This window comes from Penicillium chrysogenum, assembly GCF_028827035.1.
Source record: "Penicillium chrysogenum strain IBT 35668 chromosome Unknown utg000004l_segment0_segment0, whole genome shotgun sequence".
In the NCBI taxonomy this organism is placed as follows: Eukaryota; Fungi; Ascomycota; class Eurotiomycetes; order Eurotiales; family Aspergillaceae; genus Penicillium; species Penicillium chrysogenum.
The window spans coordinates 333,981-360,963 of NW_026622752.1; the positions used below are offsets into that span (position 1 = coordinate 333,981).

General features: G+C 48.8%; 11 protein-coding genes across 11 annotated transcripts; 6 read left to right on the forward strand and 5 right to left on the reverse strand.

Moving 5' to 3' along the window:
• Window positions 1-1,747: 1,747 nt before the first annotated feature.
• On the reverse strand, window positions 1,748-5,583 carry N7489_006037 (uncharacterized protein; the record flags this gene model as incomplete). Its single annotated transcript, XM_056711787.1, has 12 exons — window positions 1,748-1,862; window positions 1,914-2,030; window positions 2,096-3,004; window positions 3,106-3,807; window positions 3,858-4,155; window positions 4,208-4,348; window positions 4,416-4,520; window positions 4,584-4,875; window positions 4,936-5,050; window positions 5,117-5,185; window positions 5,246-5,303; window positions 5,373-5,583. The coding sequence occupies 12 exons, from the start codon at window positions 5,581-5,583 to the stop codon at window positions 1,748-1,750; spliced, it is 3,132 nt and encodes a 1,043-aa protein (XP_056565502.1).
• Window positions 5,584-6,388: 805 nt separating this feature from the next.
• Window positions 6,389-6,946, forward strand: N7489_006038 (uncharacterized protein; the record flags this gene model as incomplete). Its single annotated transcript, XM_056711788.1, has 2 exons — window positions 6,389-6,589; window positions 6,647-6,946. The coding sequence occupies 2 exons, from the start codon at window positions 6,389-6,391 to the stop codon at window positions 6,944-6,946; spliced, it is 501 nt and encodes a 166-aa protein (XP_056565503.1).
• A 363-nt stretch (window positions 6,947-7,309) lies between these two features.
• On the reverse strand, window positions 7,310-8,279 carry N7489_006039 (uncharacterized protein; the record flags this gene model as incomplete). The annotated part of the gene is made up of 4 exons (XM_056711789.1): window positions 7,310-7,464; window positions 7,526-7,680; window positions 7,731-7,996; window positions 8,061-8,279. Coding segments are annotated over 4 exons (795 nt in total), but the record flags the coding sequence as incomplete, so codon positions are not given.
• A 1,089-nt stretch (window positions 8,280-9,368) lies between these two features.
• Window positions 9,369-10,903, forward strand: N7489_006040 (uncharacterized protein; the record flags this gene model as incomplete). Its single annotated transcript, XM_056711790.1, has 7 exons — window positions 9,369-9,629; window positions 9,724-9,901; window positions 9,965-10,075; window positions 10,142-10,462; window positions 10,542-10,688; window positions 10,745-10,768; window positions 10,836-10,903. 7 exons carry the CDS (start codon window positions 9,369-9,371, stop codon window positions 10,901-10,903), a joined length of 1,110 nt encoding a protein of 369 aa, XP_056565505.1.
• A 437-nt stretch (window positions 10,904-11,340) lies between these two features.
• N7489_006041 (ankyrin repeat domain-containing protein) lies at window positions 11,341-12,489 on the reverse strand (the record flags this gene model as incomplete). The annotated part of the gene is made up of 1 exon (XM_056711791.1): window positions 11,341-12,489. The coding sequence occupies one exon, from the start codon at window positions 12,487-12,489 to the stop codon at window positions 11,341-11,343; it is 1,149 nt and encodes a 382-aa protein (XP_056565506.1).
• Window positions 12,490-14,631: 2,142 nt separating this feature from the next.
• On the reverse strand, window positions 14,632-16,684 carry N7489_006042 (putative MFS transporter; the record flags this gene model as incomplete). Its single annotated transcript, XM_056711792.1, has 7 exons — window positions 14,632-14,702; window positions 14,769-14,936; window positions 14,986-15,394; window positions 15,443-15,901; window positions 15,965-16,354; window positions 16,431-16,567; window positions 16,639-16,684. 7 exons carry the CDS (start codon window positions 16,682-16,684, stop codon window positions 14,632-14,634), a joined length of 1,680 nt encoding a protein of 559 aa, XP_056565507.1.
• Window positions 16,685-18,131: 1,447 nt separating this feature from the next.
• N7489_006043 (nuclear transcription factor Y subunit beta) lies at window positions 18,132-18,770 on the forward strand (the record flags this gene model as incomplete). The annotated part of the gene is made up of 1 exon (XM_056711793.1): window positions 18,132-18,770. One exon carries the CDS (start codon window positions 18,132-18,134, stop codon window positions 18,768-18,770), a length of 639 nt encoding a protein of 212 aa, XP_056565508.1.
• A 793-nt stretch (window positions 18,771-19,563) lies between these two features.
• On the forward strand, window positions 19,564-20,289 carry N7489_006044 (CFEM domain-containing protein; the record flags this gene model as incomplete). The annotated part of the gene is made up of 3 exons (XM_056711794.1): window positions 19,564-19,647; window positions 19,713-19,842; window positions 19,964-20,289. The coding sequence occupies 3 exons, from the start codon at window positions 19,564-19,566 to the stop codon at window positions 20,287-20,289; spliced, it is 540 nt and encodes a 179-aa protein (XP_056565509.1).
• A 224-nt stretch (window positions 20,290-20,513) lies between these two features.
• N7489_006045 (uncharacterized protein) lies at window positions 20,514-21,510 on the reverse strand (the record flags this gene model as incomplete). Its single annotated transcript, XM_056711795.1, has 4 exons — window positions 20,514-20,585; window positions 20,658-21,080; window positions 21,178-21,471; window positions 21,499-21,510. 4 exons carry the CDS (start codon window positions 21,508-21,510, stop codon window positions 20,514-20,516), a joined length of 801 nt encoding a protein of 266 aa, XP_056565510.1.
• An 87-nt stretch (window positions 21,511-21,597) lies between these two features.
• cdc43 (protein geranylgeranyltransferase type I subunit CDC43) lies at window positions 21,598-23,033 on the forward strand (the record flags this gene model as incomplete). The annotated part of the gene is made up of 5 exons (XM_056711796.1): window positions 21,598-22,104; window positions 22,257-22,302; window positions 22,349-22,686; window positions 22,736-22,844; window positions 22,897-23,033. 5 exons carry the CDS (start codon window positions 21,598-21,600, stop codon window positions 23,031-23,033), a joined length of 1,137 nt encoding a protein of 378 aa, XP_056565511.1.
• Window positions 23,034-23,810: 777 nt separating this feature from the next.
• Window positions 23,811-26,708, forward strand: N7489_006047 (non-specific serine/threonine protein kinase; the record flags this gene model as incomplete). Its single annotated transcript, XM_056711797.1, has 5 exons — window positions 23,811-23,861; window positions 23,963-23,991; window positions 24,055-24,172; window positions 24,229-24,376; window positions 24,439-26,708. The coding sequence occupies 5 exons, from the start codon at window positions 23,811-23,813 to the stop codon at window positions 26,706-26,708; spliced, it is 2,616 nt and encodes an 871-aa protein (XP_056565512.1).
• Window positions 26,709-26,983: the final 275 nt, after the last annotated feature.

The window sequence follows — 26,983 nt, forward strand, 5'->3', positions numbered from 1 at the left end:
CCCGTGACGTCGATTGGGAAGCCATTGCATCATCGCTGGGGGAATTCGGGGGCATTTTGACATTTTTTATGGGGAAGATCGATCTGTCCCGAAGCCACTCAGAGCTCCATGGGCGCTAGTGAACGATCTAAGTGGAGTGAAGATGCCGCATTCGAACAAGCGTGAGGCCCATTTTTCGGTGATGACGTCTGGACTCGAGGGATTCCATGAACCCTGATCTACATCGATCTACGATATATATGTCGATCCTCCAAATACTAGTGACGATAACACTCAAGAGTACCTACCTCGGTAGGTAAGCAACTACATAACTAGGTAGGTACATTGATTGAGCAGTGATGTTAGCCTTAATAACAAGGCAGATTCGCCAAGGGTTTCATGACATAACTAGCTAGATTTTATTGGAATCTTGAAGGGCGATGAAGTCCCCATAAAGAATATCTACAATGTTAATGTAGTAATCTGAGGACAAAATTGCACATGTAGCCATGAAAGTCCAACGTATGACCCCATGACCTTACCAAAGTCTTGTGCTTCGCCGTACCATAGACCTTTGCCAAGAAAGACAAGACGGTCAACCCCCAGAAGTCCAACGACTGCTCCATAAATTCGGTAATATGACGCGGAATATAATCGGCGCTTAATGCGTCAGAGGAAAGTGAGTCAATGCGACCTTCATATAGACGTATCCAGCAGCAGAGAGTAGAAAACCCTGGGTACTACCTGTAAACTACGCGTATGATCTCTTCTAATAGAATTAGCTGCCGAAACACGGCCAGAGCGGAGTAGACGAAATACCTAGCTAGGTTTTCCTGCTGAAGCCTGGACCTAGATAGGGCTTTCTACTAGATCGTAGCATAATAGATACCCCGGGGATACGTTAGTTGATCATCGTGAGCGGTCATCCAAACTACTATAGGCGGCAGACTAATGCGCTATCTAGGCTCTTGTGGAGGCTCTAAACACATTAATAGTCGCTATTATCTAGGTATATATCTGAGTTCGTCCTATACTGGTTTTAAAATAACGGCCCCTACCCCATATACATAACAAAGGACCTAGAGCAAGCTTTTGATACGGAGTACAGTCAGGAAACTTACTCTCGAAACGCCGTTCCAACGCATAGATCACCTGCCAGGCTATAAACCCTCCACTGGCTAGAGAGAGAGGAAAAAAAGAATACCAGCGGGGCATAGGTAGTTAGTAACTGACGGAAGTTTGGTCCCTATCAGTCTTTTGGGAAAGGCCGTCTAGCCTAGGGAAAGGCCGGTAATAGGCTAGACGGCCCTACCGTCTGCGGGTTTTCGCCGTGCCCCTAAGAGAGCTTCCTTAATCGCCTAGACCACAAAAACGAAATTCGATGAAAGAAAAGAAGAAAAGAAGAAAGAAAAGAAGAAAAGAAGAAAGAAAAGAGACAGAGGTAAAAAAACACCTCAGCCAAGACTCGAACTTGGAACTTCACGATTACCAGTGACTTTGTATAGGAGTCGTACGCGCTACCATTGCGCCACAGAGGCCATAGTGTCAATTTTTTATGATATCAAGATAATTACAGCGTACCCCGTATGGCCAAATTAGGTATTATGAGAACATCCGTGGATGTAAAATAAATGCTGTGGTCGAGTGTGGCCCACCGGTGGGCTTGGCACAACGTCTGGATTAATGGCTATATCCACCTGCACCCTACATGTGTACACAGTACCAACAAGGAAATATATTCTGAAAGTGAAAGGCTTTTTACAACATCTCAGTTATTTGAAGTGTGACACCCGGTGACATAGTCGACCTTCATCTCGCAGCCATTATCAAAGTACGCATGACCACAAGCGTGGTCACAGTCATCGAAAATATGGTCATAAGCCCTGAAATGAGGTTATTATCAATGTCTGAGTTGCTGCTGGAGTGAAACTTACGCTTGCATAGTAGTTCCCTTGACTTCACAGCCGTCTCCTTTAATGAAGACGCCACACCCACCCGAAGCGTGCTTGCCATCTGTATAGCACTCTCCAGACTTCCTTCCCTTTGTGGTACTAGTTTCGAGTCACGTTAGCAATAGAGACCTTATTGGCAGGACTTTATAAGGGAAGTGACTTACCCGTAGATATCATCACCTCTGATGTAGCTCTTCGCAACATCACAGAATCCATGTAAGTTGCTCACAAAAAGATGGCACATGGTTTGGCCGTGACCACATGTTGTTGAAGATTCAGAAGGAGTGTACTGGTTGCTTGTCGTCGTTGTGGCGGTGTCGTCGGTCGTTGTGGTAGCTTCAGTCGTGGAGGTAGAGGTACTAGTGCTGGTGGCATAGACAGAGGAGAACTCCTCGTCAAGAGAGCTAGCGTCGCTAGTAATGGCAGCGTCATCGACACTCCAGGCATTATACCTCCAAGCAGCTTGTGGAGACATGGTAGTACTAATCGTGGAAGTTGTTGTTGTGGCTGTGGCATCGCAAGCGGTGATGGTCTGACACTTAGTGGAGGTCTCCGTGCTGTAGGTAGATGAAACCTTGGAGGAAGTGATGAACTCTGTGCAAGTATCTGCCTCCTTAGATTCGCAATCATCATCCTCGGATTCACATCCTTCACCGGTACATTTACCGTCTTCGCAGTGTGGACCTGAGCAGCTGACCTTGCGGCAATTGGGTCCGGTACACTCTCCCGTCCCCGGATTACAGTCAGGACCGATACAGCCCAGGGAAACGCAATCGGGTCCAGTACAGCGTCCATTGCCGTTACAGTCGCCGCCCCTGCAGCCGTGGGTGTCGCAGTCATCTCCGTCACATTCGCCCGAATCGGGGCAATCGGCACCAATGCATGCGGTGGGCTCGCAGTCAGATCCGAGGCAGGTATGGGATGGTTTGTCGCAGTCAGGACCGGTGCAGCCTTTCTTGACACATAGATCTCCTTCGCACTTTTTGCCCTTGCAGTCTGGACCACTGCATGGATTGTGTGACGGAGGAGTGGGATCCGCAGGGTCCTTCCAGTTGTTGTTGGCGACTGGGTCGCTACAGTCTAGCAAGCATGGCGTGTCACAGAAAGACTTGCACTTGCTGCCACAGTTTGAAGTGCAAGTAGGGGCCGGAGGGCCTCCTTGAGTCCATGTGACGACTGGAGTGGGAATATGAGGAGGCAGAGAAGTGGTTGACCAGGGCCAGGGGGAGGGACAAATGTCCGGTCCTCGGTGCCTGTGTGTGTCATAAATGTTCCGTTGACACCACCGCTACTCGACTGGGGACTTGGCCTGTCCCTGAATGTGATGGGATCCAGCGTGAAACTGGGGAACAGAGTCTGAGAGTCCCTGGTGAGATCAGTTCCTGTGATGTTCCAGTTCCACCAGGGGATGCTGCTCGCGGTAATAGGGGGAATCGAGAAGGTGGTGGTCTGGATAGTACGAGCAATAGTCGCTGTGACCGTAGGCTGACCTGAGACAGTCACGGTCTTGGTTGTGGTCCAGGCGACTTCAAGAGGAGTCACCAAAGGATCGACTGAGAAGATCGTTGGGGTAGCCAATGAGGAAGGTGCAACGATGATATTGACGGGAGCAATTGCTGTTGCGACGTTTGCATCACTCTTTGAATCGCTCTTAGATTCGACGATGGAGCCGTCCACGTAGAAGTCGCCAGTGCCAGAATCATCGCCCTGTGTACTTGCCCCTTCCATTGAGGCGTCCTTAGGGTCAAGGTCGTTGGGGTTTGCAGAGGAGCCCGGTCCACCTTCGTCAATTGTCCAAGCGAAGAGCCCACCAAGACACTTACTATTCGCAAAATCGGCCTTCTGCTTGAGTGTCTTGGAGTTATCAAATGAAACCCTTTGATTCGTTAGCCCTTGACATATGGATCCTCTTGTTTCATGACATACCATTGATTAGTATCCCATGTCATCCAGTTGACAGCGGCCTCCTCGTTGTAGACCACATCGGGGTTATGCTCCTTGATAACTCGATTGATCTCGTAGTCAGTCAGAATGCCGGTGGTTTCGGTGCATTTGCCTGCCTTTCCACCACCAGCAGAGTCCTGGGTCTTATCGAAGGCACATCCGGGCTCCGCGCACGAGCTATCCTTCAGCGTGAAGGAGCGTCCATAGAATCCAAGACCAAGCATGACCTTAGCAGGGTCAACGTCATTTCGCCAAAGGAGATCCAGACCTTCCTTTATTTCTGAGACATGTGGTTAGAGCAGAAGACCAGGGCTGGGGTAAGAACATCTCACCAGTGAGGTTGGTGTGAGGGTTGACCACCGACTCTGTCCACTTGGTATTACCATCCCAAGTGCCATGGATATCGTAAGACATGAAGTTGAAATAGTCGACATATTCAGACAGGGCCTTTACATCGAATCCCTTCAGGTACCCTGCAAGAAAAAAAAGAAGGTATTAGCCACATTCCAATATCAGAGGGTCCAAATCTTGATATCGTACAGTAGGAAGTGGGAAGAGTCGCGGTAATGCTATAGGAGCTACCACAGGCCTCCTTTAGCTCCTTCATGAAGGTGACGAAGTTCTCCTTGTCCTCATCGCGACCACCTAACAAATTCAGCAGTTAGCAGTTATTCTTCGAACCATGAAATCAAGCAGATCAATGCTTACCTCGATCCTCAGCAGTAGGATATTCCCAGTCAATATCAATTCCATCAAATCCCCTGTCCTCCATGAATTCAATGGCAGAGTCAATGAAAGATTTGCGCAGTCCACGGAAGCGAACCATGTCGGAGAAAGGTTCGCCTCCAAGATCCCATCCACCGACGGAGATAAAAGTCTTAAGTGAAGGCTTCTTCTTCTTGAGATCCATTAATTCTTCGATATATTCATCGTCATGATCGTACGTGGTTTCGATAGTTGAGTCATCAGTGTTAATAGCAGCAAAGCTATAAAAGAGGTGCTAAAAGAGAGAATCATGTGAGCACAGGATTTTACCCGGGAAATAAAAATATTCACGTACTGTCCATGGGTTGATATCAATATCTGAAGGCGTCATGGTATCGCATGAGCGCTCATAGTTCCAAGCTTCGAAGTAACCAGCATAGACATCTTTGCTGGAGGTTCCCGAGCATGAGCTACTTTCGTGTTAGCTTCAATTTCACCGATTGAGAAAGCAAAGATAGTAGGGAAAGAGAGCATACGGTTGTTTGACATCGTCGCATCCGCTTTGGCAGCCCTTACCACAGAAGTCCGAACTGGTACCGCAGAATCTGGATTTTCACGGCGTTAGCATATACACAAGCTCAGATCAACTAAGTGACAGTTCTTACCCAAATTCAGAACAGCAAACATTTAAGGGACATGTTGAGTTGGCAACATGAGCATATTCTATTATTTTAATGTCAGATTCTGCCTTCCAAGGTTGTAAATGGCACCCCTTAAATATTGCAAACTTACTTCCACACTCGGCCTGAGCATCACAATTCGAGATGCAAACATCATCGCTGCAGAAGTTGGGACCGAAGCCGCAGTAGCCCTCTTTGCTACAGCAACCTGTGTCACACTTCTTGTCTTTTGAGCAAGTGCCACTGGTACCTTTAGCACCCAGGACTAGATCGCAAAATAAAGGAAACAAGGCAAGAGCCTTGGCCGCGGAAAGGAAACGCATGTTTTCTTTCCCCTTGAAAAGAATGACAATAGCTTTGAAAAAGAGTGTGGCTTCAAGCAAAAGAATGTGTTGGACAAAGCGATTGGAAAAGTCGATTGCTTGGGGTCTTCCTATATAAACCACTTTCGAATCAACTAACGAGGCTCATTCCATTCTAAGAGCATTTGAATACATTTGAGGAGGTATTTCGAATACAGTATCACGGTGGATGTGCCAAAATACGTGGGGCCTCTTGAAGAATTCGTCTTGGATGGGTATTGGAATTTCATACATCCTCATCTGTTCAGTACCTGAAGATCACTACTTCTTATGCATAGACGATGTTTGGGGGCCGGGGGCCAAGGACGGCATTTTCGGGAGGCTCTGATACCAAGCCGGGTGGGTGGTGGGTCAAGATCCACATTGATACAACACCATCTATATGATCGTCGGGGGCCGAAAGAAGACGCTAAGTTTGAAATTTTACATGGCTTCGGTGAGTTTGGTGCCGCGCGGTCCTATTCGTGCTCGAAGCAGCTCTTGGGCCTCTACCTACGCGTTTACACATAGTTTACGGACTACAACACTCACGGTATCCGAATCATACACGCCTACATAGAAACTACATAGACTAATGGGCCCACTTATTATTCAACACTTCTTCAGAATATGGGTATATGCAAGCGAGTTGGGTCTCATCCCTGAATCCCTCTCCTTCGTTGTGATAGGCTTTAGGGGTGAAAAGTAACTTGTTCTAACTCCAGCTTCTTGCTATCCTCCTGTTTTACCATAATTATCATTCTTTTTGTTGAATCTGGTAATCATCATGAAGTTGAACATCGCAATGCTCGCCGCCTTGGTTGCGCAAGCAGCAAATGCATGGAAAGTCGGAGATAAATCTACTGGCATGACTGATCCTGGCGTGACTTCGAAATGTATTCGCTGGGCCAATGATATTGCCTCCCACGATAGCTGCAAGGCACTGCAGAGCAAATTTGACATCGACTATTTGCAATTGCACGAATGGGTGAGCAATTAATATCTTGCTGGCCCCCAGCTTTTATCACAACTGACTTCTCCACAGAACCCATCGCTGCTGAAAGATCATTGTGTCCTGATCGAGGGCTGGAGCTATTGTGTTGCTAGCTCAAGCTCGACCAACAGCAATGCGGCAGGCATGGGGACCGAGGCGCCTACGCTCCATAGTTCCGCTTCTACGGGGTCTGCTCCAGCCTCTGCAACGACCACTGTTACTAGCACAGCCTCGGGCACTACTAGCTCAGCCTCTGCCACACAATCAGGTGTTGCAACGAGCCTTACACCTAGTCAGGGCCATGCTTTTGCAGTTGCCGCACTTTTCCTTGGGGCCTCTACACTGCTATAGTGCTCTCGGACTGATAGAGAGCGCAAGGGGGCTGATTTTGGTCCTAGTCTGTCTTGAACATTGTATATGAATTTACTCCTTGTGTTCTAATGTTCTTGTGCTTGAATATTCGTATGCTTTAACTCTCTTATACTGAATGTTCTGTGCTCTTACCTTGTCCTCTTAATGTGGGACGATCATTTTTTGGGGGGTTGTAAATATTGTAATGGCAATAAATCTTCAAGTCTTATTCGAAAATGAATAACTCTAACGTCTCAGCGGCTTCTCAATCACAAACCCTGCTCAAGCGGAGGATGAGGCTTCTGTCTTCACGTTAGACCTGGCCCAGGCATCAAACCTAATAATGATTGGATAAAACTTACCGGGTCCAGCTACACAGACATTGGTCTTGCGCCAAAGATTAGTGCATTTAGATCCAGTGGCAGGGTTCAAATGATAGAATTGAGCCGGGGTGAGGTCATATTCGCTCCGGATCGAGGTGCAGTCATCATCCCCAGAAACAAAGTGCCAATGGGTGCCTAGGTCCCATTTGTTAGTAAGTCTCACGTTAGGAGAGATGCGATGGGGAAAGAAACTCACAATCTTTAACCACTCCGGTCTGGGTTGGGAAAGCCGAGGTGGTGGTAGTAGCAGCCGAAGATCCAGTTGGAGAGGCAGAGGTAGATGAAGAGGACTTGACAGCAACACAGACAAAGTCACCATTCTTTAAGCCTTTGCAGCCTTTTGAGATTGAACTATTAATGTTAGACGATCCATGCTCAAAGGTGCGCAACCATGAACTTACGGATTCCAGCTGTAGAATTGACCTAGAGTAAAGGTCATATACTTATCCTGAATGCTGTTGCAAGAGTCACCGTTCTGCACCAGGTGGTATTTGGTGCAGGACTTGGCAATGCCACTCTGGGTTGGTGCAGCAGTGCCACTGTAGCTGAGGGTACCCGCTGGAGTATTGGCGGCACCACTTGTTGAAGAAGTAGCTGCAGCCGGACCAGAAACGCAGTAGCTCCATCCAGGGACCAGGACACAGTAGTCAAGCTTCAAGGAGGGGTTCTGAGCATGCGTCAGTTGGCAAGTCGTATTCGAGATAAAGCAAATAGAGCTCGGGTGAGCTTACCCAGGAGACGAGCTGCTTTTGGGTAATTCCAAAGAAATCAACCAGCGCGTCGCAGGTGTCACTGGACTGGACATCATTCGCCCAGTAGTCACATCCGACGGCAGCATTAGGGTCATTTGTGCCAGTCGCCTTGGGACCATTCGTCCAGTCACCTTGGCTGGCTGCAGCAGCCGCACCTAGTACTAGCGAATGGATGAGCAAGTTGGATTTGAGCATCATGCTGGATGGGGGGTTGTTGGTGTGTTTCCTCGGTAGACTATGCAAGGAAAATGAAAAGCGAAATTTGAATCGACTTTGTGAAGTTAAAACATGGTTCCTAAGACAGAGCGGGTATCCTCATATTAATTGTGGAAAACCACTAAACTATACAATATCCCATCCGTTTCAAAAGCTGGCATGGTGGGTTTCATTCGTGTCATTGCCTCTATATGTTTTCCCAGATCCGTAACGGTATCATAACAGAAAGTTTACATACTAACGAGCATGTAAAATCGAGTCCTTTACGAGTTCACTGCCACAGCCAACTCGGTCGATCTGCTTAATGGGGTATGCACAAGCGAGGCTGGTGATAAGAAAATTGGGTGCATACAATGTAAATTAGTTCTACATGGAGCCAATACTAAAAATACAGCATTCTGGTTGCCGAATACATACCTACCTAGGTAGGTACATATCGTGTAGTTTAAAGTGGATATAGTTGGGGGCCGGGGCGGATGGATACCATGTGGGTTCCATGTGGGTTCCCTTGAGAACGGCTGGGTTGCCACAATAGGAAATTCGAACAGCGCTAGACCGCATTGGGTATTTTAAAGCCCGCGATTTGTCAATTGATGCAATTTTCCATGTACTAAGCATTGGGGACCCACTGCAGGCTCTTCGATCGCCTCGGGCCTCAAAATCCGGTATCCGTGTATTTTGGCCCCAACGTGCGACATGCACTATATCTCCTCGCCCCCTTTATGGGACTATGCGGTTATCTATGGACAACGTATGAGGGATTTTATGGTCGATACAGACGATCCTCATCAATGAAAGGGTTGGAAACAAGAAGACTGTCAAACTCTCAAAGGGGCCAAATACATGGACTATGTATTGTTAGAACTGGGCCCGTACCTAGCCAAGGGATGCCTGTAGAGCACGGCAAGTCAGTAGTTAGTGAATTGTGAAATAGACTCTTATGGAGCGCAGACCTTCACCATCCATATTGTATGCTCTACACTTTCACTCTTTTTGAACACTCTTTAGGCATTTTTTTCTTTGAACACATTCTTTTGCTATCAAGCCGTCGAATCTTACACTCTTTTGACGATGGTGATGGTCTTTGGTCCTCCAGGAAGGGCCTTGCTGGTCATCATTGGCCATCTATTATTCTTCTCGGACATTTTACAACTTGCGCAAGGTCTTCCATTTGACTTCAACCAGACTACTTCGTCCATTGATTTAGAGAAGCGAGCTCCGGGCGGGCAGACCTGGACCTCGCCTGGGAAGTATACAAATATTCGTTTGGCTGATTCGTGTGCGGGAAAAGAGAAATTCTTCGAGACTACGTTTGATGACATGTCGAAAATGGTGAGTCTTCAATGAAAACAATGTTTCACCTTTGCTAAACTTTGGGCTTGGCCTCTCCCTGATCATCACACCAATGAGCTAACATCTTGAATAGGTCTCCGATGCAAAAAAGACAATCCCAACCATCGAGAAAGCCCTGAACAAGGATCGCAAGAAGATGCTACCCACTGAAAAATCATACGTCGATATTTACCAAAGCCTTTATGGAATGTTTGATCTGAAAAAGAAAGCCAAGGTTGATAACGCCAAAAGAAAGCTCCAGATACTGTCCGGTAGGTCAAGTCAAATCGGATACAGACTTTCGTGGACCGGGCAGACCTGATGTATATCCTTAGATTTCGTGGGAAAGTACGACCAAGGTCTTTCTAGGAATCAGTTCCACTTCGATATTTATTGTGACGGGACCGATTGGCAGGACAGCGGCAAGAAAAGTAAAGATGGCGACGGTGAGTCACACACCACGAAATTCCGTTTCCAAGATAGAAACCATCTAATCTTGCGACCTATAATAGCTATAATGGTCTTGCAAGGCGACCCGTTGGCCCACCCAACTCTGACCGAGAACCCTACCGATATATGCCTAGAGGCCAATGGGGATAAAGAAACCCTCGCCTTTGTGACCACTAGTACGAACAAGAGCAAAGACTACATGACTATTTGTCCAAAAGCTTGGAATGAGTGGCAGGGCAAGGATACTCTCGCAACAAAGCAATCGAAGGCGCTGAAGAGTCTTCTGGGTGAGACAATCGACGATATAGTGAACGAGACCCCCGAGAGTGTGCTTCTGCATGAGCTCACTCACGCGCAAGCTTTCTTTGGCGCCAGTGTTCTTGGTAAGCCAGACAAGTCCATTTCCTTTGCCTCGCTTAGATTGAAGAGATTTCTGACAGCTATGTTGCTTTTGACATGCAGACGATAGAAAGGTGGGCCAGGAGGACCCAGATGACGATGATGCTTACGAGTGGGACCTCCTCACAAAACTTGCAGACGAAGACAAGGATGTAGCCCAACCAAAAGGAGCCGCAAGAAACAAAGACATTCGTCCCCTTGATAATGCCGGTATGATTCTCACTTGATAATTACTCCCATTTTGCAGAGCTAATCGGGGTTTCCAGATACGTCGATGTTTTTCCTTTCTGGTGAGCGTTATTGTGGTCCATTGAAGCCCTCTCCTGATCGCTGGACTAATGCTGCCATTCATTCTAGGTCTTTACCTTAGTGCGAAAGGCAATTGGGGAAATGGAATTTGCCGGGATCCTAAAAAGGTGGCATAAAGCCAGTCTCTATCGGAAAGCTCTTTCTACACTTGGCAAAGGTTTTCGAGGATTGGCGAGGATTGGCGAGGATTGACGAAGGATTAGTGACGGTAGAAGCCCATGTGAGAAGCTTTCTATAAGTCGTGTGGACAGATGTTAGAAATCTTCAATGTTCTTATATACATCAGCAATTTTCTGCATCAAACGCAGTATTCACAGATTATTCTTGTTTCGAACCATAATCGATGGATCTATATCGCGAGTAGACTCATTATTTCCGCCCGCGAACCTTTGCTCCATGGAATCATATTGTACACAGCTCGACAAAATCTGAAAATCAAAGCAAAACACAAAAGAAAGAGACGAAGAGAGGCTAGGAGCCATGTAATTGACACAATTCCTTTGGCCGAACACAAAATGTGTGCCCCATAGCCGCTTATTTCGCCCTGTTTCGATCAGGACCGTATATCAGGGCTAATACCATGTTCTAAACAAATATCAATGATGGGTTGATACCCAGAGTTGATACCCATCCAAGCGAAGGACGTTCCACGTTTTCCACGACTTCTCGCATCCAACCTTGCCCCGTTATCAACCAGGAAACGAAATTCAGGAGCCTTCCGATATTGTATGGCAATGCGTAATGCCAGGCTTTGATCTTCTGCATCAGCACCGTACTGTATCAGCAGCTTGATAAGGCTGAAGCTGTCATCTCTGTGCATAGCCAGCGTGAGTGGAGCCAGTGATTTTGATGGTCTCCCCGGTTGATAATTGATGGATCGAGATGGCTTCCTGTTGGGGTCGGCCCCAGCTTCTAATAACAGTTTGGTCGTGCTTAATGGAAGCGGAGCAAGATCGAGCGCCCCACAAAGAGGGGACTGACTCTCTATAGGCAGTTGAAAGTTGACGTCGGCGCCTTGGGAGAGAAGGTATCGTATGCGATCGTCATCACCGCGTTCGGCGGCGTATTTCAACATCCAGTAGAGATCTAACTCAGGGTTTGTTTTGCCATGGGGGTATTGACGTAGCTTCTCAAAGAGGTAATCTTCAATACTATGATGGCCCCTTGAGGCCGCCTGAGCGAGTGGATATTGACCCATTTTGTCTTTTGACAGTTGTTTTGCGCCTCGGTCGAGGAGTGCGCGAACTAGAGCAAAATGGCCTTCGCGTGCTGCTAGGGCAAGAGGGGTTAAGCCATCAGCGTCTCGATAATTTATATCGACGCCTAAATCAAGGAGGTGCTCCACGATATTGAGGTGCCCTTGCGCTGCCGCATAGGATATAGGATGCTCCTTCATATTTTCTTCCCAGATAAATTCTCTTAGACGTGTTGCAGGTTTTTGGACCGAGCAGGCAAAGTATGGAGAGTCCCATAGGACGTTTGCGCCGGCGTGAAGAAGCCGCTGAAGGGTATTATCAGATCCAGAAGAAGCCGCCCAGTACAGCGCGGATGCGTCGTGGTGCTGTACATTAAGCCGGTACAGGTAGTCGTTGAGTGTCTTAAAGAGATAAGAGTGGCATCGAAGAAGCGCATTCAAGTCACGAGATTCTAAAGATTCCGCGATGCTCATAAGAAGTTCCGAGGGTAGTTTGAGGATAGACATGGTGGATGTCAAGGAGAAGAAGTGATAGAAAGAATCATATCAAAATGTGACTGAAGGACCTAACCTTGGAAGAAAATACTAGTTAACTAATTGGACCCCACTGCCCTCTGAGGTATTTCCCTGTATTTTATTTCCTCGGTGTCGCTGTACTGTACGTTACCGATCTGTGGAAATCGTGACGATCTCCACTAATGAGCACGGACCCATTACAATACCTGCCATTACCTGGGTACCTTTAGGGAGCTCGAACACATAGACATTAGAGGATTATTACAAGGAATACCAGCAAGCGGGAATAACAATCAAGTGGTCAACAGGAGAAGACGTTGACCTCCGAAAGCTCTCACGAAAGATACTCAACGCTGCCTTATCCTTCAAAGACATCGTTAGCACAGTGGTTGCGTTTGATCCCACCCATCATGCCGCAAGCGCATGGGCGGTCGTCTCCCTTGGATTGACCGTGGGTTTCCCTCCAGCTATTGGGTGTATCATTTCGAGCAAAGTGGATCTGTTGCGTCTAGAATGGAAGTGTTCTCCTTCTTGAAAGCGCCTTTCCTTCACTGGTTAGAGGCGAGGCAATGAGCTTACTAGGACTTGCATCAAAGGCTGTTGGGATCATAAATGCTCTACAGTCAAATCTAGAGGTGAGTCTCACCCTGACCTACCTGTTAGCAGCAACTAAAATCCTACTAGAGCAATATGGATCTAGAATGTGCGGGTTTGTTACAGGATGCCAATCGATTCATTCTTAAGAATGTCCAAGTTATCAACAAGGCTCCACTATAAGTCTACTGTTCAGCACTTGTATTCGCCCCTAGGAGCAGTACTATCAGAAGGCTCTTCAACAGCCAACGGTCCAGTTGGATATCAGTCCTACCACGAGTAGAAAAATCCTGGGGTATGGAGCCGCAGATCCTCAAGGGCCATTCTGAGCTAGTTTCTTCGGTGGCCTTTTCACGGGATGGCCAGAGGATTATCTCAGGTTCTTACGATAAGAGTATTAAGCTCTGGGATGCGTAGATAGGCTTAGGGCTGCAAGCCCATAACTATTCTTGTCCAATTTGATCAGTGGCATTCTCACTGGACGGCCAGAGGATCATCTCATGTTGTTCCGATGATACTATTAAGGTCTGGGATGCCCAGACTGACTCAGAGCTGCAAACTGTCGAGGGCGATTGCGGTTGGGTCGAGTCAGTAGCTTTCTCGCCGGAGAGACCCCCAATTCCACACAAATCTGACTTTCAGATCTCCCTGAAAAACGACTGGGTCAAATTTGGAGGCGAAAAGGTATTATGGCTCCCTCGCGAGTATCGTGAATATGTCTGTTTCTGCCATCACAGATGACACCATCGTCTTTGGGTATAAAGACGGACCGGTTTTCATTGTTAAGTTTTGTGCGCCTTTAGGTTGATTCTTGTTTAGCTACGCACTGCAAACTGGTCACAGTTAGGTTAGAAGGGTTCCAGGTATACTTGCCTTATAATCCACAGGTGTCAACGATCTGTACTCTCAACCGTACTGTTGCCTAACAGGCCTTACTGCAGAGTAGGTCCTGTTGAGGTATCGAGTAATTGTGTCAGGTAGAGCGCCGAATAGATCTATGCCGAGGTATTGGTCTATTCGAGTAAAAAGACAACGCCGAGGTCATTGTTCAGGAAGTGAGAAGCAATACTCGCAGTCACATGGATCTACATATGGGTTAGATGACCTGAAAAGAAAATAAAGTAAGATATTTCCTGATTATCCCTACTTATTCACCAAGAATCCTTCCGCGGCATAGTAGATGGTCTGGCATGGTCTTTTAATTGACCAATGTTGGATGCTAAAGGATGCACAATTGATTAAATGCGAAAAACGCTCAACTAATATGTATCCGATCACGCCACATACCAATTAAGAAACAGGCAATCTTATAGTCGTGTCAATAATCCTATGACTGTAAAAATGCGCGCTTCCATCGGCTAAAATCGTCGCCTAGCGAGCCTAGTTCCGTATGTAAATGTTGTGATCCGGTTGATCTTGGCATCAAAGTGTGTAAAAAGATGTAAGATCCGATAGCACATACTTGCTCTATCACTCATGTCACGTAAGATCATAAATACCCACCCCTTGAATTGCTGAAGTGTTGTGGCGTTACCAGCATTACCGGAGATGAAGCATCTCAAGGATGTCATGACGGGCAAAGAAAGACCGGTTCCATTTCCCGAAGACATCTATACCCGAAACCAATTAGCTAGGTGAAGAAAGAAGACCAATGCTGCACAGCTAGTGAAACTTACACATGGGAACGCTCAGCAGGCAGATACCGACTTGGATGCTACCGATGACAGTCATGGTATGCTTGATGCCTCCGTGGGCAAACCATGTATAGGCGAAGAACGTCAGGACAAAGCTGAACATGTTTTTGAAAACCAGCATGCAGGTAAATGCCTCGATGGCCATCTCGCCTAGTACTGTCAGCAATCGCTTCCACACAAGACCTGGTAGTCCACATACGATGAGCATCTACGATATAGAGTGAAGCAGCGACTGCCCCCATCACCATGCCGGCGATCAAGAATGCAAAGAAGACGTCTGGCAGCAGCCAGCCATAGTGCATCACATCGTCTGCAGTCCACCCGAACCCGTAAAGTCCGATGCCGCAGAAAACGAGTTGGGGGATCACCAAGAGGATCCGGAACTCAGGCTCATATTTGCCGTGGTTGAGCCGGATCATCAACTTGTTAATAGAATCAGAAAGCAGTCCAGAGAGAACAAGGCCCACAATGGAACCTATGAAGGCCCCTGTGTAAAGATATCCGGTTTTGTCTTCCTCAAACCACATCGGAGGTCCGAGAAACACAATTGCTAGAACTACACCGACGAATACCGCCCATCCAATCACAGCGCCTTGGATCAGACAAGCCTGGAAGTTTATCAGTGAGTGAAATCAAATGTGAAGTGGGCTGCTTACCCAAAAGATTCCGGGATGGAAGAACAACGGGAATGGGCGAAGGAGCAGCTTGAAGAAGCTTTCATCTGTCTTCCGCCCATTGAAGAGCCTGAGTGATTGAGCGAAGGAATCTTTCTCGGGGACCGTTGTCGCGGCTTCGGTCTTTGAACTTTCGTTTGGGCCTGGTCTAAGCTCCTTCGTGTCATCGTTGGAAACTCCGCTGAGCGAAACGTGGGACTCCATGGACTCGCCGTGCCCGCCGCTTCGCTTGAAGTCGGTGTTCAAGTAGTCGGAGCGTCGGAAAGCAGTTTCGGGCACGAAAAAGAACATCAGCGGCAATGAAGCACCGAGAAAAATTGCCACAAAGTAGAAAGACCACTGCCAACCCATGGACTTGGTGATTTTGCCGACCACAACAGGAGTCAGGAAGGCGGCACCAAACAGAGCAACGTTGGATACAGCCATCCGCTTTCCTCGTTCCTATATGGTCTTTATCAGTCTCCTCATACCTTAAATCTGCAGGGAAACGAAGGCCCAACTCACATGAACAAAATAAAGATCTCCAACACAGGCATTGACCAACGCCTCGAACGGCGCCAATGCAACACCCTGGAATATCCGTGCCCATATGAGACTATTATGGTTCTTACCACTGACCCCGGCCCAGATGCAGCTGATAATCATCAAGACATGCCCGATCAGGAACAGATGACGTTTGCCCCAGACTCGAGCCGTTGGCACAATGAGAATTCCTGCCACACCAACACCGCATAGGTGATAACCAGTCAACAGGGCGGCATCTGTGAACGTAATTTCCTCGTAATCTGCGATGGTGACTGTATTTGCGGCTAGGATGGAGCTTAGGGTTGTGCAGAGGATGGTCACGAAGGAGAGGATGGCAAGAATGATATCGCGTCGCCATAACGGCCAATTCTAACAAGACCGTTTGGGTCAGCGCTTGTGTGCTTGTGGAACCAAGTCTTGGAGTCCGATGCTCTCTGGAACATACCAATGGGTCGTTTGGGTCATCGCTCGGCTGCGGGACAAGGATAATCGGCTGCTTGCCCGACAAGTCGCATTTTAAACCTGAGGCGCCTGGGGTCTGTTCGCTCGCATCGCTGTCTTGTTCGTAGATATCGGAGGTGCCTGGAGGTTTGAAGTTGTGAGCAACACTGGGTTTGATCGCGTCTTGGCGGGTAAGGCTAGAGGAGTCTTACCTGGGACATGCGCGAGCTTCTTATCTTCCAGTACTCCAAGACCCATGATTGCAGGAAGCTAACGTCGCGACGCTTGTAGCCCTGGAAAAATAATCCAGGGGTTTAAAAAAAGGAAAGCAAAGTGAAGAGGGGTACGGAGTATCAAACTAACTCTCGACCCTCCAAGAAGGAAGCTACGTGGAAAAGCTTGTCGGGGACCAATAGGGATAAATGGTAGACATGGATAGAATATATGAAGAGCTTAACATTTAGGACTATATTATAGGACTAAATATTAGGACTAACCTTAGGAAAGATAAGCAGCTCGGTCCATATGTACATTAAGGCCCGAGTGTGGGCGTAACCCGCCTGCAGCGTCATTGTTTTGAATGGAATGGGGCAAATTGGAAATGCTTGTCTAGTGATACAATATACTGCCTACATTCAAGGCTCCATTTAAGGCCGTCTTTAAGCCAACCACAGACCTTTTATAATTTAGTAGTGGACAGGACGGGACGAGTTGAACGCGGGGAAAGCTGAGCTACGTCCGTAGGTACGGACGAGTTGCCCAGGTAAGACTGGATCGGCGCATCCAAGCTTGGACCGAGGCATCACATTCGGGCTTGAGTGTCCAATATTTGGCCGAGGTGCAGGTGGATCACTGTAAGGAACGAAATAAACCTGAAAAGAAGTCGTTTTGCTTTTGTAGCACACTGGCTCAAAACCCCTTCAGTGTCGAGAAAATCAGGGACTGGCCCACTGTGGAGGGAACAAAGCCACTAGTGCTGACCCGGGGGCTTGCATATTTCATATTTGAACCTTGCGATTGGTACTCCGTATAGAGTGTAAGCCGTACAACCCGAATGGTCATAGAATAGACAGAGGGTGTGAGAGTGAACTATTGCAAGAAACAAGGCGATGGGAGAGGTCTGTACTTGGGATATAGTTGGGAAATAAATGCCACAGCCCAAACGTAAACATCCCCAGCACCCAGAACTCCAGGTAATGTTACAAGCGAAATACCAATACATTGCGATGTCAGCATTGGAAACGTCCCAATGGAGACATATCAATTGGCTCTACAGCAACGGTCCCTGGCCGAAGCCCCAACCGTAGACTTGTTTTTAAAAGAGGTCTTTGTCTTTCAGAACACGCATAAACATAGAAGAGAACCTTGGAAGGAACTACCTAGGTAGATTGAGCATGACTGTTAGCACGTGACTGATAAGTGTCATGTGACAGGTCATGTGATGATCAGCGTCACATCATCAATGGGCTCCAGAGCTAGACCCCAAGTTGGGAGGCGCATTATCTCCACAGCAGTGACGACGTGATCGCGTTCCATATTGAAGTCGAATCCTCGTCCTTGAATAGCCATACCCCGCATCATTTCCAAATCCCAACCACCGGGCCGACGCTCCCCCACCTAAGACTACTCCGCAGCGAGCACGCGAAGCGCGGAGCATTTACGCGAAACCAATATCCACTGCAAACAATTCAGCCCAGTTTTAATCATGTCGTCAGTCTCTCCTTCGAAGGAACACGAACTTGACCCAGAGGCGCAATCGGGAGAAGAGCAAGACCACCTAGACAAAGATCACCACGACGCGCAGGGACACCAAGGCGAGTTTGAGGTGAAGGAGCAGGATCGGTGGCTTCCGATTGCCAATGTGGCTCGTATCATGAAGCTTGCCCTTCCGGACAATGCGAAGATCGCAAAAGAAGCCAAGGAATGCATGCAGGAATGTGTGAGCGAGTACATCTCATTTATCACGAGTGAAGCCTCGGAGAAATGCCAGCAGGAGAAGCGCAAAACAGTCAACGGCGAAGACATCCTATTCGCCATGACCTCGCTTGGATTTGAGAATTACGCTGAAGCACTCAAGATCTACCTATCCAAGTACCGTGAAACCCAGTCCGCCCGCGGCGACAATCAGAGACCCCCAAGCGCTGGCTATGGGGCTGGAGGGCCTGTTGGTGGTTCGAGTGGCGCTGGACCTGGACTAGCTCGTCCAACAGGCTTCCCCAATGCTGAAGGCACAAACCCTATGTCGAACCTCAACCTTGACCCGTCCGAGCAAGACGCCTCTGCCTACGGCTATCCGCCCATAGTTGGCCAGCCTCACAACGGCGCCGGCGGCGAGTCGTACTAGTGGATGATGTGAAAGGGTCGACTTAATGACGTTGCGGTTAGTTTGAATATTGGCTGCATGTCCTGGAGATCACCGACGATATTGAGTTTAATGGAAGTCTGAGATGTTTCAGCTGGGGGTCTCCGACCTCAGCAATGTCATGAGATGGCAGTCTTGAGTTCGCATACATCAGCCTAAGATAACTCGAAGAAACGCCATAATTAATGCCTAACTCAAACCCTCCATCTAGTTAACTTTACGATCTGCACAAGACTACATCCCTACGTACTACGAATAACCTTGGAATACCCTTTTAATTGTCAACAAAATAGAACTCAGTGGCGTATTCCTTATTATATGGTGGTAAATTTGAAACCAAACCTCCCGCCGAAGGCAATAAATCCAAGTCTTTATGAGATTCTATCCGAAGATGTTCGGCGTTGCCAATATTTTCCCGGCAAGACACACTCAATGCCATGCCAGTGGGACATCTTTGATTTCTATAATATTCATCTGCACTGGCCAGTGTAGGGAGAGATAGGCGTGCGGCACCCGGGGCCGTGTAAAATACCCAGTTCTGATATTTAATATCCAATCATTGAAAAATACCTCGAGACCGAATTTTGTGGAGAACCACATGTAAAAAGGGTCTGGAAGTTTTGCGGGGAAAAGGTACCGTTGATCTGCGTATTTATGTATTTTTGACCCATCTATTGGGGTATTACCACGACCTGGTGACCTAGAGAACAAAACCTCTCACATTTCCTCCCCTGCCGATAGCTCACTTCATCCAACAAACCTCATACCTGCAATTATGAAGTTCACCATTACTTTCGCCCTGGCAGCTCTGCTGAGCACTGCCGCTGCTCAAGGTCTGGGTGATCTGCCCGACTGCTCGGTATGTGTCTATAGTCAACATACAACTGCTAAATGTACCGCCTGCTAAAACAACCCGTTGCATAGAAAACCTGTGCTACAGGTTCGATCCCCGACAACTGCGGCATTGATTTCAAGTGCATCTGCGAGGCCAAGTCCTTCCTGGACGATGTCGCCTGCTGCATCGCTGATAAATGCTCCAAGGCTGACCAGGAAAGTATGTTCTCCCCCTTCCCCGCCCTCCCCAATTGAGTATACGAAAGCGGGATTATTCCAAACGACTACGTGCAATGGACAGCGGAACATGTACAATGGGCTGACACGTTATTCTTCGCCAGCAACCATCAAGGTCGCCAAGTCAATCTGTGCCCGGGGTGGTGTGACTGATTTGCCCACCGAGGTTGTCTGCTCAAGCAAGTCGGGTTCCAGCTCTGGTACCTCCACCAGCGATAGCTCCAGCTCGACCGAGACTGGAAACAAGTCTAGCACTGAGACCTCGGGCGCGACTACTGTGACGGGCACCAATGCTTCTGCCTCGGCCTCGAGCAGCGCCTCGTCCGCCTCTGCTGCGGCGACTAGCACCGGTGTCGCTGCGCTTACCCACAAGGATTCTTCGCTCGTGGCCGCTGCTGGTGCCGCAGCTGCATTCGCCATTCTGGTCTAGAATGAAGCATGCTGGGTTATTTCAGGGGAGATATTATGTTTATCAGCGTTGAGATGTCGTCATGACGATGGAATGAATGGAAACTGGAAACACATGAACCCGCCTGAGGATGCACCTGTGTCTTATTTTATCCACGATGTCTAAATGCCATAGCTTTTCAATGGCGAAGGGATATTTCTAGTAATACACTCATAGAAAGAGATGACAAGGAACCGTGAAAGTGTTCACATTTCACGGGTATCCTCCAGCAGCTTGGTCAGGCGTTCCTGGCGCTCCTCACGGAGGGTGGAGAAAGTCTGTAGTGGCACATTAGCTCGAGAAACAGACAACAGGGTCAATCCTGGCTGATTGATAAAATTCCTACTTACCCAGAACCAAAACATCATTTCGAAGAAAGCAAAGCTGAAGACCACGCGGTTCTTCAGGCGATCCAGGCCTCCAATAGCCGCAGCGCTTGTATAAGACGAGGCCAGGTGGTCACCTTTGCCTTGGTAGATAAAGAACGCAATTGCAGCATACACGGCAAAGCGACAGGCAGCGACAGCGATCCACACACTCCAGTAAATCGTCAAAGACTTGGTGATATATTCGGGCAAACTCTGTAGAACCTGCAGATCTTCGGCGGGGAGGTTACCATTTCGCAAAGGCCGGATGTAGGGGAGAGCTTCATCAAGGGCTTCGTGGAAGGGGATGTTGGAGAGCAGGACGAGGTCAACAAGGGATTCGATGAAGATGAGTATGGCACAAAAGGTGAAGGGTGATTGTTGCGGGCTTGACAGGGATGGAAAATCCTGTAACAGAGGTGTTAGCAGTCAATTAGATATAGGTATATTCATTGCCAATATGATAGAAATGGACTTGTGAATCGGGGATGTTTCGAGGGCATACAATCTTCAAGGCTTCTCCCATCATAAACACCAGATCGGAGTCTGTGATCACCTCCGGATTCTTGACCAGATAACCGGCGATCACAACTAGGAAAACGGCATGTGCCTGGATAAGGGTCTTGGATGAAATTAAAACCATGATGGACGAGTCACAAAGGCACGCGTTTGTGGACGAGAGGGAGTTCTGAAAGTCACAGACGGAGATTAACTTGGAGACATGGTCCGAGTGTTCTTTGGCCGCAACACATGTGGGGGGGAAAAGCAGTGCCGGTCGAGATCTCCCCCACCAATTCAACTACTACAATGATTGGATCTGATTTACGACTTGATGCATGCTGATTGAATTGCGTGACTTACTGGTGAAAGATTGCCCAATTCTCGTCATACTACTTAGTGGTCCAACCCCCGATCATCCTCTGCAATGACCGACCAAAACCCGACCTTCAACACAGAACGCCATGTCAAATACTACCTCCGTTGCTTGAAAACCTTCCTACCGTCCGCCTATACTTCCAATGACTCCAATCGCATGCTCCTCGGCTACCTGACCCTCTCAGGATTGGACGTGCTTGGCGTTCTCCAGAGCAAAACCACACCGGAAGAAAGACAAGGGTACATTGACTGGCTCTACCACTGCCAGGTGCCCTCAGGCGGTTTCCGTGGCTTCCCAGGCACGGACTTTGGGCCAGGAAAGCGAAATAAGGATAATGAAGCTTGGGATCCAGCTAATGTCCCCGCGACGTTCTTTGCGCTAGTCAACTTGCTCATCCTCGGGGATGACCTGTCACGTGTCAAGCGACGAGAGTGTCTTGAGTGGCTTCCTAAAGTCCAACGCGCTGATGGAAGCTTCGGTGAGCTTGTTGGTCCTGAGGGGAGTGTAGGGGGGACCTCGCGATCTACGATACTGCTGTTGTGCTGCCGGCATACGGTATGTCCTGCGCGGGCGGAGTGAGACGGGGCTCGAGGGTGTACCAGATATTGATGTGCTGGGTTTTATTTCTTTCATTGAGGCGTGCCAGGTATGTGGGGATCGTGAGGTTATGTCCGCAATTGGGACACTAACGCAGTCTAACGAATCAGACATACGACGGTGGCATGGCTGAGTCTCCTTTCTGCGAATCGCATAGTTCGTGTCTCCCTTTCCGCCGCATGAACCTTCTGACAACTGACAGGTGGACACACGTATTGCGCGATCGGGTCTCTGGACTTCTTGCGCCGGACATGTAATGATCTGAAACCGGTGCCCCTACTGTCGGCAGGGTCCAATCAATTCGAGGCTTTGATTACATGGCTGGCTTCAAGGCAAACAGCCCAACTAGAAGAACCCGATGAAGATGAAGATGAGGAACAGCGTGAAGTGACAGATACGGGATCTATCGACAATAGAGTTCGCGGGTTACCCAATGTTCAACCCATCGGGGCCGACACAATATCATGCGCCGGTTTCAATGGCCGATGCAATAAATATGCAGACACATGCTATTCGTTCTGGAACGGGGCTACACTAATGGTATGCGCACCCATGGCTGGTGGTGATTGTCTACTAACGCGGATGTCAGATGCTGGACCAGTATTCCGTGGTTGACGAAGTTCGTAATCGTCGATACTTGCTCGAAAAGACCCAACATCTTGTCGGTGGGTTTGGGAAGGGGCCCGGGGATCCTCCTGGTAAGGTGATAGCATGCGTATATCGAGACTGCGTTGCTGACCAATCGTATAGATCTTCTTCATTCATACTTTGGCATGGTGTCTCTGGCTTTCCAGGGTGAGGTGGGACTTAGCCCCGTTGATCCCACAATGGGTTCGAGTGAACGCACAGTCCGACATCTTGAATCGCTGCCTTGGTGGCAATCATGAAGTATATAATACCCGTGCATGTAATATGACGATGGATGTTCAGCCATTCCACCAGTTGACTCATGTCAGCACGCATCAGCCAATAGGTGCAGCCGACTAAATTAATTGGGCGTCGGTGTACATCGTACATCGTACGTTGTACATGTACCGTCCACAAGCAAGGGTCGAATCCTAGGCAGTAAGGAAGTAACAACGCATATATATCCTGCCTACAGTTCACGATTGTGGCGATCATGGTCAGTTTATGGTTTCAGGGCTATTGTCGAAGTCTAGCAGAGCCAATTAAGTGCACTTATGTACATCCATGCCTATATAGGTACACCGGCTTGCTGACTATTATGAACATTGTCAGGAGATTCTAGATAGTAGCAGAGTCCGGAGCACATAATTTATCTTTAATATAGAATGTCTGATGTATATTGTACACAAAGATAATAATAGAAGACCCCCAAGGGAAGAAAAAAAAAGGAGAGCCCGTCCAAGTCCCGAGTTCTCCACACGGTCCACGTTCCCGTTGACGTCTTGGAATCTTCCAAAGGCCTTTGTATGCAATTTCCCTTCTCCTTTCACCATTTGCGGTGTTACTCTATTTTCTCCGGTTATCTTTCCGAGCCCCAAGCTACCCCTATCTGAAACGTCTTTCGACCTCGCACTCCCGGATACCGTTTATCCGCGCAAATCGTGTCCCGTTGAATGGCACCCCCGGCACACCAACCATTTCCAGTCAACCCCTTGACGCGCAGAGACTCTCTCGACGAAACTTGGCAATCATAACATATGCCGCCCCGAACTAGAGCGGGGGTTCAAAGCCAGAAACAGAAGGAGAAGGTGCGTCATCAGGGATGCGACATAGGGAGCTCCGCCGGTTTCCTTTGTCCGAGGCTTGCGCAGAGTCCGTGGAAATAGGGCTAACTCAGAATTCTCGACAGCTTGCCAACTCCTACAATGAGCTCCTTGAGTAAGCAATCTCTTTGGTTTCCGGCTGAATGCCAAGTTGCGCTAACATTATACTTCTCCGCAGGGAGTTCTCCTCCAAGGACCTTCGGACCGTAGGTAATTACACATTGGGCAGGCTGATTGGGAAGGGCTCCTTCGGCAAGGTCTATCTTGCCTCGCACAAGCTCACCAATGGCTCCAAGGTAAGTCATGTCATGTGAAGGACAAAGTTGTGGAGGCAATACTGATCAATCGGCAGGTGGTGCTCAAATCGTCCAGCAAGGAGGACACCAATCTTGTGCGCGAGATCCACCACCATCGCCAATTCCTCCATCCTCATATCGCGCGGCTATACGAAGTGGTGGTAACTGAAAGCCTCGTTTGGCTTGTGCTAGAGTATTGTCCTGGTACGTTACGCGCATGGCAGAAAACGCGTAGGGGAAACATATTGACGAAAGTCTCGTGCTAGGCGACGAACTCTACAACTACCTTCTTCGACACGGCCCACTTCCGGTAGAGAAAGTTAAGCGGATATTTACACAATTGGTGGGAGCGGTCGCCTACGTCCACAGTAAATCCTGTGTGCATCGCGACTTGAAACTGGAAAATATATTACTGGATAAACAGGAAAACGTCAAGCTATGCGACTTTGGGTTTACCCGTGAATATGAAGGGAAGGCTAGCTATCTTCAGACATTCTGTGGGACGATATGCTATAGTGCACCCGAGATGCTCAAGGGAGAGAAGTACGCGGGTGAAAAGGTGGATGTATGGAGCCTGGGGATCATTCTGTATGCGCTCTTGGCAGGCGAGCTGCCATATGACGACGATGACGACCAAATCACCAAAAAGCGGATATTGTCAGATGAGCCGACCTTCAACGAAAAGTTCACTGACGATGCCAAGGCTTTGATCAATCTCTTGCTATCCAAACGGCCTTTGATTCGACCCAGTCTAGACGAGATCCTGGCTCATCCATTTCTTTCGGAGCATGCTCCTGAACAACTCGCGATCCTGAAGATCCCAAGACCGTCGCCGTTTACTACGCCACTGGAGAAGACTACGTTGCAACGGATGAAAAGCGCTGGGGTCAATATTGACGAGGTCATTGAAAATGTCTTGGCTCAGCGGTGCGACCCACTGGCTGGCTGGTGGGCCCTGCTGATTGAGAAAGAGCAACGGAAGGAAAGAAAGAGAGAGCGCAAGCGTCGTGAGCGGGAGGCCGAAGCAAAAAATCTTCGTCGTCTGAGCGCCGCGAGCAGTCGTCTAGAGAAGCGATCCTCGGCTTTGATGGAGGTGGAGGAAGAAGGCTCAGGGTTGCGGGATCGTGGGAGACGGGATAGACGAAGCTTACCATCTCAGTTGGCAGTGCCAGATCTTCCTGCACTCCCTGAACCACTTCCTGTATTTCCAATTGAGGCCACCACGCCACCATTGCCGCTCGACAAAGATTCTATACGGTCCCACAACTCGACACTACGCCGGCCAGTTCCACCGCCAAAAGACAGGCGGCGATCACGACCCAGCATGCTGCATGTGAGCGCATCACAACCGGAGTTGACGCAACATCACGGCATCTTCCGGCGTCGCACTAGTCGTCGTCACCAGTATCCGATACTCAGCCAACTAGCATCTCTCAAGCATTGGTTTGTAGAGTCGGCGAAGAGAGCGCGGTCTCCCCATGCCAAATCGACGAACTCACGCAAGTTCCTTTCCGAAAAGTTGAGCCCGGCCAAGGGTCAAGATACCGGGAAGAAACCCGCGGCGTCGTCGTCCCCAGCAGGTCGGGTCGCAGGGGAGGAGGTTGTAACACCCACCCAAGTCAAACGAATCTCCACTGCTAGCAGCCTCGCTCCTAGCAGCGCCTCATACCGCCAAAACCGCCATTCTTACCCTCGGCAGCCGGGGTCATTGAACACCAGCCATAATAGTCATCGGAACTCTCTCTCGCCCTCACCTATCACACCACGGGGGTCCTATCGGCGTTCATCGGCCGGTCTACGAGGACGCAAGTCCACATCCTCCTCGGTATCATCGATCCGCAGCATTCATCACGCTCGTGCTCACTCCAAGGCCTCTTCGATTTCCTCCAACAGTATGGATACTATCTCGACGCCCACTGCCAGAGCCTCCAAATCGCCTCATTCATCCGTCAAAGTCCTGCCAACCACCCCGGGTGCCTCGTCCCGCTTCCCGAGCAATATTCGGTTGGTAAGAGGGCCAGGCGGAGCACCTCGAGAGATTGGCGACCACTCAGATCCGATGTCGTCCTCGTTCAATGAGGCGGTGCCAACGCCATTGCTGTACTCGCCCTCTTCAAGCCTGGTCTTTGCAAGACGGAAGAGATCTCTCTTTAAGGGTCCTATGATTCATACCAGCAACCTGCCGGGGTCTGGTGGGCTAGCCAACTCCCCCATTCCCGGCCAGCCGGTGAATACCAGCGGTCCCGATGTCGCCACAGGGCGGCCTGCTGCACGCAAGAGCCAAATTATCGAGGAAGAGGAAGACATCGAAGGCATTGAGGAAGAAACTGAAGAAGTCGATGAATTCGACGAGCCTGGTACGCCTGCTGGTTTAGTTGCCCCCAGTGAGCACCCAGCAGACGAGAACGGGTCTCCCTCAAGCCCCAGAACGCCATTCGCTCCTATTCCAGCCCTTGAAACCAGTCCCCTTCGGCCCCCTCGCTCCTCTTTGCGCTCGCCGACTGATGCCGCAGACAAAATCGGCATCGCCGAATAATACCGATATACCAACCCGACAGCTTCCTTGCAATTTCCCAAGTGCATTAGATTCGGGTGTTCCTTGTTCCATCCCACGATCCCTTATTCCTATGTTTGGTTAGATGATAGAGCTTTTATACCCCCACTTACACAGCGTGTTTCGTTTTCGTTTCCTTTGACTGCCTTTTTTTTTTTTTTTTTTTTTTTTTGGCATAATTGGATCCATCATTGGACCTATGTCTCTCGCTCCCTTGCACCCTTTTCCTTCACATTTTCCTACCTTCGTGAAGCGCC